At 40.2% G+C, this 20791-nt stretch overlaps 2 protein-coding genes across 16 annotated transcripts in view; one reads left to right on the top strand and one right to left on the bottom strand.

The window, feature by feature from the left end:
- LOC116036235 (zinc finger protein OZF-like) overlaps positions 1 to 9086 on the bottom strand; it is a 49588-nt gene extending 40502 nt beyond the window's left edge. For 3 of the 15 annotated variants that reach the window (XM_036003628.1, XM_036003627.1, XM_036003626.1), the window contains exons 1-3: positions 8553 to 9081; positions 3712 to 3999; positions 1738 to 2262 (exon numbers count right to left, since the gene is read on the bottom strand). In XM_036003628.1, coding sequence (XP_035859521.1) covers positions 1738 to 2262; positions 3712 to 3999; positions 8553 to 8745 — 1006 coding nt within the window. In that variant the 5' untranslated portion in view covers positions 8746 to 9081. Of the gene's footprint in view, positions 1 to 1737; positions 2263 to 3711; positions 4000 to 8552 lie in introns of all 15 variants that reach the window. The other 12 variants (XM_036003633.1, XM_036003625.1, XM_036003629.1 and 9 more) reach the window with 12 other exon arrangements.
- A 557-nt stretch (positions 9087 to 9643) lies between these two features.
- LOC116036336 (zinc finger protein OZF-like) lies at positions 9644 to 19135 on the top strand. Its single transcript, XM_031279863.2, has 2 exons — positions 9644 to 10069; positions 17918 to 19135. The coding sequence occupies exons 1-2, from the start codon at positions 9877 to 9879 to the stop codon at positions 19024 to 19026; spliced, it is 1302 nt and encodes a 433-aa protein (XP_031135723.1). The 5' UTR covers positions 9644 to 9876; the 3' UTR covers positions 19027 to 19135.
- Positions 19136 to 20791: the final 1656 nt, after the last annotated feature.

A 20791-nucleotide genomic window follows, 5' to 3' on the forward strand; every position in this document is an offset into this window, starting at 1 on the left:
AAAAATCTCATTGTGTAAATATTTTGTGAAAGCACCAACAGTCAACACTACAATATCGTTGCGGTATCGATATCGAGGTATTTGGTCAAAAATATCGTGATATTTGATTTTCTCCATATCGCCCAGCCCTAAGACATCATGGCTTGTAAACAAGCGAAGCATGGTAGTTGGTCAAGGCCACACCCCCACCCTCCACCTTGCCCCCCCCTCTATCCTCCTCAATAGCATTTAAAGCTACAGACAGAAAAGGCACACCCTAAGGAAAGTTCATTGTTGGACTGGGTCTAATGGCTGTAATTCTGCACCAAGGCTGAATTTCGGGAAAGAGACTTCAGATACAGTATTAGAGGACCACTAAGGTCTATATAAAAGAGACTTCAGATACAGTATTAGGGGACCACTAAGGTCTATATAAAAGAGACTTCAGATACAGTATTAGGAGACCACTAAGGTCTATATAAAAGAGACTTCAGATACAGTATTAGGGGACCACTAAGGCCTATATAAAAGAGACTTCAGATACAGTATTAGGGGACCACTAAGGTCTATATAAAAGAGACTTCAGATACAGTATTAGGGGACCACTAAGGTCTATATAAAAGAGACTTCAGATACAGTATTAGGGGACCACTAAGGTCTATATAAAAGAGACTTCAGATACAGTATTAGGGGACCACTAAGGTCTATATAAAAGAGACTTCAGATACAGTATTAGGGGACCACTAAGGTCTATATAAAAGAGACTTCAGATACAGTATTAGGGGACCACTAAGGCCTATATAAAAGCATCCAAAAAGCAGCATGTCATAGGACCTTTGAGCAAAAATATCACGGTTTTATGGTATTGCAATTACAGCTTTTAAATGTTTTATTGTGAAATGTCTGGGTAAAAAGCTGCTAGCTGATACCTTAGGAACGGTATGATGGAAAACTTTAGTGGATTTGAAACCATGACTTTTTCAAACCACAGTACACCTTGAAACCGGTAACCGGCCAATGCATATATGGTAACAGTTCACACAGACTACAGAACATGGGACGGATCACAGAGGATTATCTTTACCTGTTTAAGTCCGCACTGGTCAAAGAGAGACTGAAAAAGCGATTATTTCTTTAACAAATAACCAATAACTTAAATACAAATATGATGATACAGAAAGGTTCCCTAACCATGCAGTCATTCCAAAGCGGATTACATTCTCTAAAACAGCCTGATAAAAATAAGAACATTCAAGACAGCAGCGGCCACTGCTCCATATTAGATTAGATTATATCCTCTGTGGGTTCTCATATGGTGTATTAAACCTGAAGCATGACAGAATCTTTTCCTGCAGGTCTTGCAAATGTACGGCTTCTCACCTGTGTGGGCTCTTCTCACGTGGACCAACAAGCCACTACTATGTATATATGTGGGTTCTCATGTGGATTTTCAATATCTTTACGTCCAAAGTCTTTTCCACGTTTTGCAAGAATAAGGCTTCGCACCTGTGTGGATTCTCATATGCTTTATTAATGCTGAACCGTCATAGAATCTTTTCCCGCAAGTCTTGCAAATGTAGGGCTTCTCACCTGTGTGGGTTCTCATGTGGACGTTGAAAACATCCTTACGTCTGAAATCTTTTCCACGTGTTTTGCAAGAATAAGGCTTCTCACCTGTGTGGATTCTCATGTGTCTCTGAAATTCTGAATTACACTTTAAGTTTTTCCCACAAGTGTCACATATGAAAGACTTTATACCTGTTTGAGTATTAGGGTGAATCTCTGACATGTTAGTGTTGTCTACGTTGTTAGTGTGACTTCTGCTCTTGCGTCGTCTCTTCTTTGGTTCTGGCTCTGCATTTCTAGTTGATCCTGAGTCTCCATAGTTGCCTTCTTTCTGATCTTGGCTTTCAGCTTCATGAAAGTTGTGAGAGAGGAGCTGGTGGTCACGGGTTGCTTCTGATACCACAGAGGTTATAACTGGCATATTGTCTAAAGACTCTTTCTCTGCTGCACTTAGAGTGTCATCATCAGGATTGAAGTTCAGAGTCTGACCTTCACTGTGGTCACTTTCCTTATAAGTAGGAGTCAACATAAAGGTATCAGTCTCCTGCTTCAGTACAAGCTGCTCTCCCTCCTGACTGGTGCACAGTTCCTCCTGTTCCTCTTTAATCTTTGGAGGCTCTGGGTCCTCTTGGTCCAGACTGGATTTCTTCTCCTGAATACAGAGGTGCTGGTCAGAGAGAACCTCCTCCTCCTTACAGACATATTGCTGTGGGAGCTCTGGAGGGACAGACAACAAAAGAAATAGGATACCACTGTTATTGGAGAAAAGAACAGAGCAACTGTTCTTTTTCTTGAGAACATAGACTATAAAAATAATGAATGGTGCTTCAGGGGGCTAAAAAGTGAAGCCAATGCTGAAGCTCATTAAAGCTGCATTCTATCTAATGTTCAGCAGGGGGCGACTCCACTGGCTCCAAAAATAAGTCTGATCTATAAGAGTATAAGAGAAAATGACCCTATTTCTCATTCAATTTACAACCTTTTCATAATGAGTGTATGTCTCAATCGCTAGTTTCAAGTCTTCTTCAATACAGCAGCATGATGTTAATTTAGGAAATTATGGTCATATTTATTTAGAAATAGACGATAAAGCAGGGGATTATTTAGGGCCTTGCTACACAGCCACTGTCAATCAGAACAGAGGCTTAGGCTGCGTTTAGACTAGACCGCACAATGCAGCTTAATTTCACAGAGAAAGAAAAAGAAGGACATGCTGTGCTTCGTTGTTTGGCAAACAGTCAGCTGCCACACAAACTCCTCGGTAGTTCAGTGCTTGCGGTTTTTTTTACCCTCATAGTGTTTCAAAACTTTCTTGTGGAAGCGATAGAGGCAGTGATGTTTCCTGTTCTCACACTGCCTCAAAATGGACTGACAAGTCTGATCTCCGCTTACATGATAGGCCACCGCAGCGTGACGCGGGGTAGCATTTCTCTAAAAGTTGAGTCGGCCTCAACTTTCCACCAAAGCCCGCCGCGTTATTTTTTTCCGTCTTCCCCCACTGCGGCCCCCGCCGCACCATCATTTCAAATTATTGGAAAGACCTGTGTTTTGGCTGCACCGTCTGACGGTGGGCACAGAAAATGTGAATGCACGCTTATCGATGCTAACCATGGCACTATGTTCATTAAAATAGACCTGACCTTGTTTTTGGGTGCTGTATGTGTTTTCAACTTCCGAAAAAGTATATCTAGTTCAGAATTCGGTCGCACCTTGCCAACCAAACTAGCTAGCGCTAACATTAGCTGGTAATGTTAATTTAAGGGAAAGTTTGCAGATTTTCTATGTACTTTTGTACATGCTGATGAACAGCAGTTCCCGGAAGTCCGCATTTACCCACAGGTAAAACAATCCAGAGGCATTTAGAAGATTTAGAAGGCTTTCCTAGATATATATTTACAATATACAGGGGGGTTCTCAGCAATTACCAGAACAGAAGGGTGAAGAGAAGTGTGTAGCACAGAATATATCAAATTATAAAAGTTCTTGTAAATGTACAGCTTCTCACCTGTGTGAGTTCTCAATTGGACCAACAAGCCACTATTTTGGCTGAAATCTTTTCGACATGTTTTGCAAGAATAATAACCCTTCTCACCTCTGTGGACTATCAGGTGTCTCTGCAATGCTGATTTATACTTTAAGTCTTTCCCATTATGAAATACTTTTTACCTGTTTGAGTATTAGGGTGAATCTCTGACAACTTAGTGTTGTCTACGTTGTTCCTGTGACTTCTGCGCTTGCGTTGTCTCTTCTTTGGTTCTGGCTCTGCATTTCTAGTTGATCCTGAGTCTCCATGCTTGCCTCCTTTCTGATCTTGGCTCTCAGCTTCATGAGAGTTGTGAGAGAGGAGCTGGTGGTCACTGTTTGCTTCTGATACAACAGAGGTTATAACTGGCATGTTGAGCTCCTGGTCAGAGAGATCCTCCTCCTCCTTACAGACATGTTGCTGTGGGAGCTCTGGGGGGACAGACAACAAAAGAAATAGGACACTAATGTTATTGTAGAAAAGACCAGAACACTTGCTCTCTTTTTCCTGAGACCATAGACTGTAAAGAATAATGGACGGAGCTTCCGGGTCAGAAAAATGGAGCCAATGCTGAAGCTCATTAAGGCTGCACTATTTTCAGCAGGCTCCAAAAAGAAGTCTGTTTCTATAGAAATCTATGAGAAAATGACCCTATTTCTCACTTAATTTCTTACTCAGTAAACATTATCATAATGATTTTATGGTCTCAATCGCTAGTTTGGTCCCATTTATTTTAAGTAAAATAAAAGATTAAGCAGGGGATGTTTCAGGACCTGTCAAACAGGACAGATGCTTTAATTATTGTAAAATCAAAAATTTAAATCTTTAAACATATTAGTCCCACACAGTACAGGGATAAACTGAATAGTCCAGGTGATATGTTCACTTTTTCATAAAAGCATTGATTGGTACCTTGTACAGTTTGGAGCCCTGAACATTTTCAGAAATGGAGCCATCGCAAAAATGCTTTGTGGCGGCCATTTATCTTTCCACTGTAACCAAATTATGTATTTTGCATCATATCTCCTGAACCAAACATGAAAACACACAATAGGTTCTGTCTACCCCGATGTTTTTACAGTCAACGATTAGTTGGACCTAAGACCTATAACTGAATAGATATTTATATCTAAATATAAGGACCAGTTGTTGATGTGTTATAACTTGGGGCTCTCCAGTTTGGGAACCACTGTTGTCAGGGTTAATGAACAAAAGGATAACGTGTTTAAAACTCTTCACTACCGGTTCACAACCTTTTTGGTCTGAGGTCCCCCCACAGTCCTGTCAGGTGAGCTCACGTACCCCTTCATCAATTCCCAAAGTATGCACTGAGGATGCTGTTGACAATAAAGTGCTATCTATCTATCTATCTATCTATCTATCTATCTGTTCCAATTGTGTAATTATTCATTATATAAAAGTGGATATTGTTACTTTTTCATACTTGTTGAATTGTAAATGTTTAGGTTGGTTTGGTTAGCAATCCTACTACTATATCTTCCTAAATAGGGCTGGGACGATTTGTTGACGTAGTCGACGTCATCGATTACGTAAATGCGTCGACACAAATAATTTGCGTTGACACGTCACTAAATAAAATAAATAAATAAAACTTGCGTGCAATGTAATGCGGAACTAATGTAATGCAGAATTACTGTTAGATACGCGGGTTCTAGGGACACCTAATCTGTAGCCCCGCCTTAGCTCTGAAGCTAGCCGAGCTCCTCCGCCTACATGCAGTTTTTTGTTAGGTCGACGGTCCAGTGAGTGAGTCAGAGATAGCCCGCTGCCGTACCCGCCTCGAAAACTTCGGTCTTCGGGTCAGTTACAGTAGTAGGCTACAGTCAAAAGAGTGGTGGATAAGACGAGGACTGTGTGTCGGCGTTGTTCAGCAGTTGTTGGGTATGTGAGTGGAAATACATCTAACATGCTAACGCCTATCTGACACCATCACCCAGATGTGCCAATCACTGGAACGAGACAAAAAAAAACTGTCCAACTTCTCCTCCCTACAGTGCTTAACCAGCCTTTAGATACAAATAATTAAAGTTAAATTAAAGGGAGAAGAGCTTGGATGTTAAACAAGAGCTTAATACAGGCTACTCTTTTTGCATTTGCTCTGTTTACTTTAAGTTTTTATTTTTGTATTCCTCCTGAAAGTGACTTTATTTTGTGGTTGGATTGATAGCCTACATCTGGCTTCAGGCTGCACTACAAATTAATGTTACTTGAACAGTGCAGTGTTAATGATTAACCACTCAGTATGATGCATCACTTTATTTGCAGGTACTCACAATGCTTCAGTAATGGTAAATAATGGTTGGGTAATCATTCGTTAATAAGTAGCAGCTAAGTAAGGATCAATCCTTCTTTGGTCTTTAATTACCGCTCAACAGCTCACGAAACCTAGGGTGGCAGGATTAAAGCATGCCCTGCAGCAGCATACAATTGCTTTTATGCTTTCAACAATGTCAGTGCTACAGAATATACCTTGTTTGTCAATGTAAATGTTTTGTGAATATCATTATTAAAATATATTATGAGAATCATCCTGTATCATGTCTATTCTTTTTATTACTATAAATCCCATGAACAGATTTCCTAATGATTCATTAATACAGTAACACACACACACACACAGTCTGTCTATCAGTAACTAATCATTAGTGCTTGAGTCTGTCATTCAGTAACTAATCATTAACTAACCAGTAGTTCCTCATACGTTACTCATTCATTTAACAGCAACTACCAGTCTGTTTAACAGTAACTAATCATTAGTGCTTGAATCACAATCAGTAACTACTCATTAACTAACCACTCGATACTCATTCATTCCTCATTCGTTAATCATTAACTACCTACTTTTTGTGTACCTTATTGTAAAGCCCTGTATTTCACTGTAGAGGATTCCAACACCGGGACGTAATAGTTGTCGTTGTCGAAATTAAACACTTGCGTTCACTTAAAACAGGTAGCCTCGTGGTGCATTCAAAGTTATTGTAAAATACCCTTTTCCCATCTGGTGGTTGTTTTTGTCGTTCAACAGCAATTTACTGGTGAAATAAGTTATTGTTATAGGTTATAGTTATTAAATTATTATGAAATCTTTAATTTTGACCATATGCTCTTAGCTATAAACAAGCCGTTCTCTAATGTCGCCGACTGTTGTTTAGTACCCCTTTTTTTTTTTACTTTATTAAAAAGTATCGGTTCAGGCACCGACATCGTTTTAAAAGTATCGCTTTAGCGCCGATATCGGAAAAATCCCAAACGATACCCAACCCTAATCCTTACTTCCTCGTCACCATCTGGTACGCTGCTATCACGGCCAAGGACGAGGGCAGACTGCAGCGTGTCATTCGGTCTGCAGAGAAGGTGATTGGCTCGCCACAAGAACAGTTTTATCCCATGCACCACTAGCCTTATCAACAAGGCCCGGAACCCACCCTGACACTCTCCACACCCCACCTCTGGCTGTACATGCCACTGTACTTACTCTGCTGTACTGCTCTTTCTAGTTTTATTTTTAATACATACTGTGTATATATATTTATACTTATATTGTTTATATTCTAAAACTTCATTTTCTTAACCTTATATTTAGAGAATGTGCGACATGCACCTACAACACCATGACAAATTCCTTGTATGTGTAAAAAACGTACTTGGCAATAACGCTTTTTCTGATTCTGATTCTAGACTATATGAGATATAAAACGAAAGCGAGCTCAAACTACACTCTGTGTGTTGGTAAGCCTGCCCCTGAAGCTACTGCCGTTTCGAGCGACACTGCAGCAGACCTTAACGTTACATAAACTTCGGGAAGGTTGATACTATATGTGGTAGCGTTACAAAATATGCATGGGGTTGTCGCTCTGGGACGCATCGTTCTGGGATGGGCGAGTATGAAGCTGGGAGGGAAAACTCAAAGTATACTCACTACCAAAAACTAGAATACACCACTGATGTTAACTCAGGCTAGCTCTAATAGCCTATTAACCCTGAGTACATCAGAAATTATATATGAACTTACTGGTTGGCTACCACTTCCACCTGCCGTTAAACAGTGTGACGGCGGAATCAACCGGTACAGGTCGGTGTAGCGAGCGGCCAGTGCCGCCAGGGCATCAGTTTATGCCGCTGTACAACAGTGGCTGACCATCAGCCACTTTTCGATCTCAGCATCACTCAACGCCACAGCTCCGCTCCCTCACTTGGGTGAGAGAGGTAGAGATGTGACTGCTCCGTCTATAAATAACATACATATAGGCTGCCTTGTAGGGCTGGGCGATATGGAGAAAATCAAATATGATATTTTTTACTAAATACCTCGATATCGATACCACAATGATATTGTAGTGTTGACTATTGGTGCTTTCACAAAATATTTACACAATGAGATTTTTGATAAATAATCATCAGTAATGTGGATATAATGACTAAGTGGGTAAAGGCAAATAACAGAACAGCTACAACAGTCTGGTGTGTTCAGACAATGACATCACTTTACTGTAATGCAGCCTTTAAAACCAGGAAAAGACAAGACTTATGCCATATTACGATATCCAAAATCTAAGACGATATCTAGTCTCATATCAGGATATCGATATAATATCGATATATTGCCCAGCTCTACTGCCTTGTCTGGTCATAAGCAAATGGCACGTTGGCACAGTTACTGATCAAATATAAAACTATTTACATCATCAAAACAAATAGTGCTTGTGTCAAATTAAGGTGTGCGTCCCTAAATTTTTCCCTTCCAAAAATGTTCAGTTAGTGGCTGTAGTGCTCCTAGTAAAACAAAGTTAGTCTGGAGCCCTGGACTGGCTTTTGGCTGACGTGTCTGTACCTTATTAGTTTTACGTAGGCTACTTACTTTGGTTTGATTAACCAGTGACAGAAGCCCTGAAAGTTGACCCATATCGGTCTGATGTCAGTATAACCAGAGTGTGAACAGAGAGAAGAAGTAAAGGTAACAAACCTGCTCTGTGTAACCGAAGCTGAGGGTTTAAAACAGCGTCCAGCAGTTTCTGTTGTCGCTCGTTCTTCTCTTTTGAACGACAAAGTTCCTCCTCGTACTCTGCTATCGTTCCTTCAAACAGCCCAAATATCTCTTCAGCAGCCGCAGTTAGTCGCTGCTCCACCAACGCTCTCAGCATTTGGACTTTAGACATTTTTCACGCAATGACAGAAACTTTTCCTCCGAACAAACTCCGTCAAAAACACTCTTTGCTCTCCTTCAAACTGTGTTGCTAACCAGCTAGCATGCTAAGCTACCGTCAATAGCTTTGTAGCTACCGGGAGACGAGTCAGAGGTAAAACATTCAGAAAGAAGGTGAGCAGCACAAAGTCCATCAGACAGGTTCATCCGGACACACAGAGGCTCTGATGGACCAGTACTGTTGGAGCTCACACACCCTTCCTCAGCACAACAAACCGAGTCCGCTCTACTCACGTTAGACACCATATGGCTCAAAGAGTAACATCCGGTTCTGCTGCAACTTGGTGGTTAACCTTCAAAATAAATAATTTATGGTAAACTCAACCCAAACAATAACCTATACATTACATACAAGTTATTTTTAAATATAGATGTATGTAGCAGAACATAATGTACGGGATTCAAGGATCAAACTAACATGAAAATACTGCCTCCATGTTAAGGTATTAGTAATAATAATCCAATACTATAATAAACTGTATGAAATAACATTCAAAGGCGACATTCTGCTGCAGAAGCAACATAAACTGGATAAAAGTGTCGCAACTTTTATTTTGACGAAGTGCTACCGGAAGCACGTTTACTTACCGTGGCTAACTTGAGCAGGGCGGAGTCTGGTTCCAAAGAACTTTGTTCCCACATCCTTGTTGTGTCCTTGTTGTCAGCGTGTGTCATGCTCTTTCAGCCACGTAAGCTCATCAGTTACAACCGGGGTGAACCACCAGAAGCCGGATGTTTGGCTAGACTTGTTCAAGTGGACGTTTTAACCTCAGACTTAGAATGCTAACTGAAGTTAGAGTAGCATGCTAGCTAGAAATAGACGGAGACTGAACTCGGCTACACAGAATAGGTTGGATAGAGAGCAAACTGTATGTTTCTTGGACCCACAATGTCCAGATAAACCTGTCTGAATGGACTCTGTGCTGTTGCCTTTATTTAAAAAAACATTTAAATTATCTTCTGGTGTCCTACGAAGCTTGTTAGCTAGAAGACGGACCCGAACGGAACTTATAGTAACCCAGGAGGGAGCGAACAGGTTTTAACGGAGTCTGTCTGGAGGAAAAGTTTTTGTGATTTAGTAAAAATGTCTAAAGTCCAAATGCTGAGAGCTTTTGTGAACCAGCGACTAACTGCGGCTGCTGAAGAGATATTTGGGCTGTTTGAAGGAACGATAGCAGAGTACGAGGAGGAACTTTGTCGTTCAAAAGAGAAGAACGAGCGACAACAGAAACTGCTGGACGCTGTTTTAAACCCTCAGCTTCGGTTACACAGAGCAGGTTGGTACAGTTTCATTGTTATTATACATTTTATCTGCTGGGAAATCAGTGGAGGAGGAAGTATTCACAACTAGGCATGGGTGTCAGTTTGGTTTGAAATATGCTGGGGGCAGAGACGCTTTCGGAAGTACATTTCCAGAAGTGCTGGGTACAATGACGCATTCATTGTTTTTTTCTCTTTAGTGCAGGTCATGTTTTGAAAGACGCTGTCCTGTAGCTTACTAATGAATAAAAACGTGGTTTAATGTACGTAAACAATGATCAATGATTACCAAATTTCTCTCTCATATTGCTCCTCATAACCACTGAAAACTGTCAAAAAAAATCGAACCAAAAGTCCAATTATTATGGACGTTATCTGACAATAATTAAGCGTTTCTGCTTCACGTTTTCAGCAGGGCAGCGGAGCGGCTGTGGGTTGACTCCCCACGGTTCTCATGGGCTTTATAAGTCCTAACGTGAAAAAGATTAACGTGGTTTAATGTACCTAAACAACGACCAATCACCACCACATTTCTGGTTAGATTTTTTGACAGTTTTCAGTGGTTATGAGGAGCAATATGAGAGAGAAATTTGGTAATCATTGATCATTGTTTAGGTACAAGCTTTTTCCTCGCCATAGGCACCAATGAAGACAACGCTAATGTGAGATAACTTCTATAATCGTTGGATTTCGGTTTAGTTCTTTTGACAGACTTAAGTGTTCATTACAAGATGTGGCCATGAGAAATTTGGTGATGATTGCTCCTTGTTTAGGTACATTAAACCACGTTAAGCTTTTCTTCACGTTAAGCAGAATGTCCCGACAGGCAGGGTTGTGAACAGAGAAGCGTGCAGCCAGCGCAGAGCGCGAGTGTGTGTGTGTGTGTGTATGTGTGTGTGTGCCTGCCCTGTGGGGATAGAGATTGTTGTGGATTTTTTGTCATCTGTCGCTCAAGAATTATATGCGTTATGGACTTTTTTTTTTTTTTTTTTTTTAACTAAATTGAGCTCAAGGTTTTCAAAAAAAGTGGTGGGTACAAAATGACTCATGACGAAATCTGGTAGGTACGCGTAGCCTACCCACCGTCCCCACCGAAATCGACGCCTATGCAACTAGGGATGGGCGATATGGCCTAAAATCCATATTGTGATATACATTGCAGCCTCTTGCATAGCACAATATATATATATTATAATAGAACCATTTCAGAACAGGTTACGTAGACCCTAAGGAAAGCCAAACTGATAAATGTATTTTTTTTTAAAGAAAGAAAGAAAGAAACGTAGTATGTAGTTTTGAGAACATTTATTGTGCAAAACTGTAATTATACAACATCATGTTGCAGATAACTAAAATTCAAGTCCACTAGTTGCAGAGACTTTAACAAAGAAAAAACTTCAAGTATTGGGTTTCTTTCCTTTAGTCCAAACCATTTTAAAAGGCTCTACACTGAGTTAGTTTAAGTCCTTGGTTCTTAAACACCACCCAAGATGCAGAGAACAGGAAAAACTGGTGTCTTTGTAGTTAAGGAACAGACACTGTGCTGAAAATACTTTTAAGTATTAGGCAAAGATGCACAGATACTTTAAATAAAAACATATTTCAAACATAAAGTTTCTTACCTGCAGCCTAATGTAACGCATTTGGTTTTAAACATTTTGTTCTCTTTATTTCACGGGCCACTGGAGGAGTTTTGGGATCATTGTTTTTTTTACAGCCATGACATACGTGACTAAACTTCTGCATTCTCATCTTACACATCACACTCCTCTGTTATGGTGGGGGGGCCATTTCAGTAGATTTACTCACTAACATTGTTGTGGAAACACAATAAGCATGGAAACTAAATGCACACTTCGTGCATTACTGCATTACTTCAAATACTAAGGTACTCCTCTAGTAAACTAGTATTCACATGAAATAAAACAATAAAATATTGAGACCATTCAGCAAAGGACGCTGGGTAATACCATATTCAACACTGGTTGTGGTTGTCGTATATATATATATATATATATATATATATATATATATATATATATATATATATATATATATATATATATACAGTGCTGCTCATAAGTATTCATACCCATGCTAAAGTTGACTAAAAAGAGGAATAAAAAAATCATCTTTAGGAAATTGATCTTAATGCCTTAATTAAAAAAATGAGGAAAAATCCGACCTTTAAGGACAACAATTTTCTTTGTGAATGAATAATGTATCGTAAATAAATAAATGTGTTGAATACAACACATGCGGTTGCAATTATGAAGTAAAATGTAATGAACAAGAGTTTTCATACTCAACGTAACTTTCTTTTTTTAACTTTTAATTTTTTTATGATCAGTGTGATTATTTTTTTTTTTGGTTCTTTTTTATTTTTTTTATTTCCACACCAGGGGCCTGTTTCACAAAACCAAGATAAGGGATTAAGCCGGGATTTATCAGTTATCCTGGATGATTTAAGTCTTGACTCGGTTTCACGAAAGTGGAGGCACATAAATCACCATGGAGATTTATTCTGTACAGCTAGCCTGCTCCCGACCAGGCTAACAGCCAGGCTAACAGCTAGCCTGCTCCCGACCAGGCTAACAGCCAGGCTAACAGCCAGGCTAACAGCTAGCCTGCTCCCGACCAGGCTAACAGCCAGGCTAACAGCCAGGCTAACAGCTAGCCTGCTCCCGACCAGGCTAACAGCCAGGCTAACAGCTAGCCTGCTCCTGACCAGGCTAACAGCCAGGCTAACAGCCAGGCTAACAGCTAGCCTGCTCCCGACCAGGCTAACAGCCAGGCTAACAGCCAGGCTAACAGCTAGCCTGCTCCCGACCAGGCTAACAGCCAGGCTAACAGCTAGCCTGCTCCCGACCAGGCTAACAGTCAGGATTTATTTAATCCTGGAGCCTTTTCTGATCACCCAGCAGTGGTTTTACCCTATTGTTATCAGCCTGGATTAAAATACAACAGGTGCATATTACTGTTCATTTAAGTACTGTTATTATTTAAAGTTTTAAATTATAATTATTCATGTGACAGTCATTGTTACTGTTATATTGCTGTATGAAGACTGCTGTTCATATTGTTGTTAGAAGTATGATTAATATATTACTGCAGTTGTTGAGATAATTAGAAAAGGCTGATACAATTTCAAATGTGTTTTAAATGAAGTCTGTTACTAAGGGCAATACATACAACGCTGTACATTTCTATAGTTGACCAATGCACCTTGAATTATTTTAGTTGATTAATTTTTGTTTTAATTCTTTAACAATAAGGATCATGTTTGTTCCTCTTCCATGTGCATGGTATTTGGCATTCTTAGCACACAAATTGTGTTGTCCAGTAAACTGGGACTATAATTTGGGAGGATTGTACAATTTGAAGAACATATCCTAATTGTACAATCCTCCCAAATTATAGTCTTAGTTCACTGGACCAGTAACTATCTAGTGATGTAGGCTACTGTACATTCATGTAACAACAGGGAGAGGACACCTCAATGGTTTTTGACCTTATATTTTGTTGGGGGGGAAATAACTGATGAATATACTCTGTTCCATTCATGTTTACAGTGTGCATGGACTGTATCATTTAATTATCTTTATAGTTAGATTTTAGAGTCCAATTTCTTGCAAGGAATATAATATGTAGAGAAGGAAACTCGTCCTCTATAAAAAATTTTTTTTAAAAAACGCGAGAAAAAACGTGGCAGATAATAGCGGACCGACTGAATGATAGTCTAAAAATATACATTGATGAACTACTGCTCTTAACTGAAAACATTCAATGAGTCACTTGTCATTTGCAAAAACGAACAGTTGTACACTTTGCATTAAAAGCGAGCAGTGGAAGTTAATATGACTTAGGACATTTATATTTTAGCCCATGAGAGAGAGGGAGGAACAGAGTGAAAGAGATATTTACGCATCATACTTTGCGTTGTAGAAAATTGATCTTCATGGTAAATTTCCTGAGTAACATTATCTTCTGCTTACTTTTAAGGCAAAGAGTACAACTGTTAATTTGTGCAAATGATTAGTAGCCTGATCCTTGAATGGAATGATTATGACGGTTTCAGTTCAGAGCAGTGGTCAGTAAAGTATATTTTTAGGCTACTTAAGCATTCAGTCAGTCCGTGATCGTCTGCTACGCTTTCTCTCACTGTTTCATTACAGCGGCCGTGTTTCTTTTCTTTTTATACAAATAATGTGTTTCACATCATCATACTTCCACAAGAAGCTGCTGCTCACTCTGTATAAAGTATGAACAATGCGTATTCTCCATTTTAGCATCAGTAAATCTGTGATCGACCTCGTGGTCTTTTGAGGAAAGCCGTGGACGCTCATCTATCTGAATTACTTCAGCCTGGCTCGACCTAGTCGCTCCTCCTCAGCCTGGCTTGGCCTTCGTGAAACGCAGCAAGCCAGGATGAACAGATGAGACTAGGTCAAGCCTCGCTTTATCAATTATCCTGGATTTATATATTCTGCTTTTGTGAAACAGGCCCCAGGTGTGTGTGTGTGTGTGTGTTTGAGTGAGTGTATGAGTCAGAGAGAGACAGAGAGAGAGAGAAAGAGAGAGAGGGGGGCGGGGGGGACTGTGTTCTACGGATCAAATAGTCTGACGCTGTTTTTCAGATCTGTTTAGAGCCAGCTGACGGTTTAAAAAAGAAAAAAAAATCTCCGACTGGCAGAGACGCAACGCGAGTCGCATTCTACCAAGCACCACGTCTGAACAAACCCCACGCTTACCAGAACTCTACTGGTTAATAAGGAAGTACTACAAACCCCACGTTTACCAGAACTCTACTGGTTAATAAGGAAGTACTACAAACCCCACGTTTACCAGAACTCTACTGGTTAATAAGGAAGTACTACAAACCCCACGTTTACCAGAACTCTACTGGTTAATAAGGAAGTACTACAAACCGAAGTAAAAAACAAACCTGAAGCTGAAGAAACACTCAACGTTAACGGAAAAGATCGGCGAACCTGAGTGACTGAGGGAGAGACAGAGAGAGACAGAGAGAGAGAGAACTGAAATAAAACCATGTCAATCTCTAGGTATGGTGAAGGGTATGTGATGATGTGGGGGGGGGGGGATGGTGAAGGGTATGTGATGATGTGGGGGTATGGTGAAGGGTATGTGATGATGTGGGGGTATGGTGAAGGGTATGTGATGATGTGGGGGTATGGTGAAGGGTATGTGATGATGTGGGGGTATGGTGAAGGGTATGTGATGATGTGGGGGTATGGTGAAGGGTATGTGATGATGTGGGGGTATTTTAATTCCAAAGGCCAAGGGAACTTTATCAGGATGCATAGTATCCTGGATCCATGAAATAACTGGCCTTTCAAAATAAAAGTCTGCCTTCCTCTATGAGAATTTAACATAGGGGTATGTATAATTATGGCCCCTGTATTTTAAGGAAGAACATTTATTTATTTACGATACATTATTCATTCACAAAAAAAATTGGTGTCCTTTTAAAGGTTGGATTTTTCCTCATTTTTTTAATTAAGGCATTAAGATCAATTTCCAAAAGATGATTTTTTTTATTCCTCTTTTTAGTCAACTTTAGCATGGGTATGAATACTTATGAGCAGCACTGTATATACCTACTTATTAGCTACAGGGCCCTACAGCGTAATGTAATACAAGGTTAACCAGAGCTTTTCACATCTTGATTTTTACAGGCCACAGTAGCTGGAGAGATTAGCTGGAGCCTAAAAGTGAAAAGGAAAGCTAAAAGTGGGGATATTGCCAAATGTTTTTTGTAAAGAAAATTCAGAGAAGTGCACAGGATGAAGAGAAGGAGGGAAATGAAGAAGGAGAAGGCAGTAAACTGGAGAGACCATGAGGGTCAGAGCAGAAGAAGGCCACAGAAAGAGATGCAGGAATAAGTGAAGGAGAAGGACGAATTGACTGTGAGGGATGAAGAGGAGGCTGCAGATTCAGAGAGAGGGACAGAGGCAGGGAGTGATCAGGAGGAGACAAGATGAAGATGACAGTGAGGAAGATGAAGATGACAGGGAGGAAGATGAAGATGACAGGGAGGAAGAGGCCTGCAGTTACCCCTGAACCACATGCTATGTTTTTATTCTTCTTCCATATAAATTGCATTACAGTAGCATAACATGTCATGTCACTCAGTAAAATGACATGTTATGTATGTTGGCTAATTATATTCTGTTGTATAGGGTATGTAAATATGTAAATACAGTATGTAAATAGATTAATGTTTTACAGTTCCTTTTGTTTGATCATAATTACTGATAAAATAAGACGTATTCTATTCTATTTTCTATAGGGCTGTCAATCGATTAAAAAAATTAATCTAATTAATTACAGACTGTGATTAATTAATCGAAATTAATCGCATACATAATTAACGGTGCCTGAACGGATACTTTTTAAGAAAGTAAAAAAAGAAAAGAAAACAAAGGGTACTAAACAACAGTCGGTGACATTAAAGAACGGCTTGTTTATTGCTAAGGCCATATGGTCAAAATTAAATGATTTAATAATAATGTATAACAATAACAATAACTTATTTCACTAGTAAATTGCTGTTGAACGACAAAAACAACCACCAAGGACATTTACAATAACTTCAAATGCACCATGAAGCTGTAGTTTACCAGTTTCATTGAATGCACCGTCTGTGTTGTTTTTCCGACGGCAGCTCAGCAGCTGCAGATTGTTACGTCCCGCTGTTGAGTCACAGTCCTCTACAGTAAAACACAGTCACACTTTACACCGTTCAGCGTTAGCTGTCAGCATTGTAACCGTGTTTAATCCAGCTACTAGCTAGCGGTAGGCTAACATTAGCTGCTGTCGAGTATAGTGTTAACTAGCTAGCGGTAGGCTAACATTAGCTGCTGTCGAGTATAGTGTTAACTAGCTAGCGGTAGGCTAACGTTAGCTGCTGTCGAGTATAGTGTTAACTAGCTAGCAGTAGGCTAACGTTAGCTGCTGTCGAGTATAGTGTTAACTAGCTAGCGGTAGGCTAACGTTAGCTGCTGTTGAGTATAGTGCTAACTAGCTAGCGGTAGGCTAACGTTAGCTGCTGTTGAGTATAGTGCTAACTAGCTAGCGGTAGGCTAACATTAGCTGCTGTTGAGTATAGTGTTAACTAGCGTCACATGCAGCGGTGTTTGTGTTGCCTGTATCGTCTTCAGAGCACCAGAGAGAAGAGCAGACCTATCAGTGGCTCCAGATTTCGGTAGCCAGGGTTGGCAGGAAGAAGATTTTTATAAGTAAATGTTCCAGTTAATGATCCAGGCAGCACATTCTCGTCTCCATCCTTCATTTTACAGTCCAATGGAGGCTAGAACGGCTCCGGGTCAAACGTCAATATGGAATGGATTAATCTGCGTTATGTTTTTCAACGCGTTATTTTTCTCAGATTAATTAATCGAAATTAACGCGTTATTTTGACAGCCCTAATTTTCATTTCTATTCGTCTTACTTTATCAGTAATTATGATCAAACAAAAGGTCAAACAAATGATAGAATTATGTTATGCAGTTTTACAGTTTTTTTCTCTAGTTGCCACACAAGCCATTTAAATATGGGGGTTTCCGTGTACCGTCTTCCAATGCCACCCTGCCAAGACCTTTCGCCACCCCTTTGCCACCCCATGTAAACTAATAGCTAGTGGTTATTATTTAAGTTATTTAAGCAGTTATTTTGCTAAGCATTTAAACAGTGTGCTGCGTGTGACATATGATGTTGTGTTACTCATTTGCAAAATTGAGCATTAAAACCTGCAGTCTGAACGTAGCCTTAGTGAGAAAACAAGCCGGGTGGTAAATTACAGTTTTTTTTTAATACTTGTGCATGTATTTAATTCTTCTCCTCAGACGTCCAGCAGCTGTCGGTGGTTAAAGCAGAGGTTCCCCCTGAGCAGCAGGAGTGGAGCTCCAGTCTGGACCAGGAGGACACAAAGCCCCCCCCACACATTAAAGAGGAACAGGTGGAACTCTGGACCAGTCAGGAGGGAGAGCAGCTTCAAGGGCTGGAGGAGGCTGATATCAAGTTCCCGTTAACTTCTGTCCCTGTGAAGAGTGAAGAAGATGATGAAGAGAAAGCTCAGTCCTCACAGCTTCATGAAAGCCAAACTGAGGAGAACAGAGAGGCAGAGAGAACAGAAGCTGATGGAGAGGACTGTGGAGGACCAGAACCAGCCAGGAACTCAGATCCAGATAGTCCTTTACAACCAGCTACTCATGACAAGACTTCAGACTCCTCTGAATCTGAATCTGAGACTAATGACAGTGCAGACTGGGAGACTAGGGAACCTCAGTCAGGTTTAAACCCTCTGAAAAACAATGAAGTAGCTGTAAGTGATGTGGAATGTAATACTGGAAACACATTAGTTAGCTCCTCTGAATGTGCTGGAAGCTTTGGCCACAAGAAACCTCTGCAGAAACACTCTGGAGTCCAAACAGGAGGGAAAACATTTAGTTGCTCAGTTTGTGGTAAAAGATACCTTCGGAAAAAAACCTTAACGACTCACATGAGACTTCATTCAGAAGAAAAATGTTCCACCTGCTCAGTCTGTAAAGCAAGTTTCTGTAAGACTGACGATTTGGTTAAACACATGAGAATCCACACAGGGGAAAAACCATTTAGTTGTTCAGTTTGTAGTAAAAGATTTACACTAAAGGAAACTCTGAAACGACACACAACTGTCCACACGGGGGAGAAACCATTTAGTTGTTCAGTTTGTAATAAAAGTTTTTCACTAAGGGAAACTCTGAAGCGACACACAACTGTCCACACGGGGGAGAAACCATTTAGTTGTTCAGTTTGTAGTAAAAGTTTTGCAGACCGTTGTACTCTAAAACGACACCTTGTTGTCCACACAGGGGAGAAATCATTTAGTTGTTCAGTTTGTGATAAAAGATTCTCTCGGATCAGTCAAGTCAAAAGACACAAGTGTGTTAGTGAGAGCAGCAGAAAGAAATGAAGTTGAGGCAACTTCTTTTACAGCAGGATTGAAGTTCTGAAAGGCAAAACTTGATTCAACACTGATCACTTAAAAACTGTCAAACGTAAGGCTAATGCAGACTTTAAAATTAACTTTTTCAACCAATAGCTACATAATCATTGTACATTTTTTTCATGGTATTCACTAGGCCTGTCACAATGACAAATTTTACTGGACGATAAGTTGTCCCAGAAATGATTGTGATAAACTATAATATTGTCGTTCTGAGACCATTTTCATCTAATATAATGATAACGGCATAATAATGCAGGTACACCTTTTCAAAGATCAATAAACTTTTATTTCTAAAGAATATTTAACACTGGAACTGGAAGACATTTTAAATATCTACAATACATGAACAAACAACCCGTTCTCATTCCGAACTCGTAAAATAAGGACGTTTGGACAGTGGCTGTCAGTGTCTGATGTGACGAAAAAGGCGTCTTTCAGCGTGTTTGTGTAACGCACCGGGGAGAGCAGCAGTTAGAGAGGGTTTAGAGAGTAGTATGTAAGGAGGTTGGTTGGGGGGGTGGATGGGTCAAACACAGGACTTTCACCCAGGAGAGCGGGGTTCGCATCCCGCTTGTCACGCTTGCTATAGTCGCTTTTTATTTTCCTTCCGCGCGTCACAGAAACGTACGCCCACCCACGACCCTTTCCTAAACCCAACCATCCCGTTCTTCCCGCGTGTCACGGAACCGTACGCCCACCCACGACCTTTTCCTTAACATAACTGCGTCAAAAGGGACGGCAATAGTCCCGACCAAGCGCGTTTACTTATAGCGCTAAAGGGACGGCAATAGTCCCGACCAAGCGCGTTTACTTATAGCGCTAAAGGGACGGCAATAGTCCCGACCAAGCGCGTTTACTTATAGCGCTAAAGGGACAGCAATAGTCTCAACCAAGCACGTTTACTTATAGCGCTAAAGGGACGGCAATAGTCCCGACCAAGCGCGTTTACTTATAGCGCTAAAGGAGACTTTTAGCGTCAATAAGAACGACAAAGGCACCTGACCAAGCGTCCGTATTTTACGAGATGAGTGTGAGAACCTGTTGGAACAAAACAACCAAAAACAATAACTACAATGGACTCTCAGTCTCTGTTAACAAAAAATGCACTGGAATAAAAACCAAACACAATCAAAAATAATAAATTAAATGGAAATTTCTGGCCGCGATAATTTCCATTTAAAAATTATCAAGCTCATTTTTATTTATCATGCGATTAATTGATTTGTTGCATATTGCGACAGGCCTAGTATTCACTTAGTTTGTTGATTTCTACCCACTGTACTTTTACTTTCATATGTATACATTTATTAAACATTGCTTATGTGGTGAAAATCTTGGAACAGAGAGAGTTATAAGATTAAATAGTTTCCTTTGGTCTGGTTTTATTACATACATGCATGTACGGAGCAGAAGAGCCAACCAGGAATCAGCCTTGGTTGCCGAAATTGACAATACGGTTGCCATGTTTTAAACTGTCTATATTTGGAGCAATTCATACTTATGTAACTATACCACACATTTTAATAATGAAACAATGAGAGAATGGCTTGCAATATAATTTCCCATCCCTCTCAAATAGGGGTGCAACGGATCACAAAACTCACGGTTCCGATCACGGTTTTGAGTCACGGGTAGGGGTGTGCATTGGCACTGCCTTCACAATTCGATTTGATTACGATTCACCAGGTAACGATTCGATTCAATTCGATTCTATGATGCATTGCGATGC

This window comes from Sander lucioperca, chromosome 7, assembly GCF_008315115.2.
Source record: "Sander lucioperca isolate FBNREF2018 chromosome 7, SLUC_FBN_1.2, whole genome shotgun sequence".
NCBI lineage: Eukaryota > Metazoa > Chordata > Actinopteri > Perciformes > Percidae > Sander > Sander lucioperca.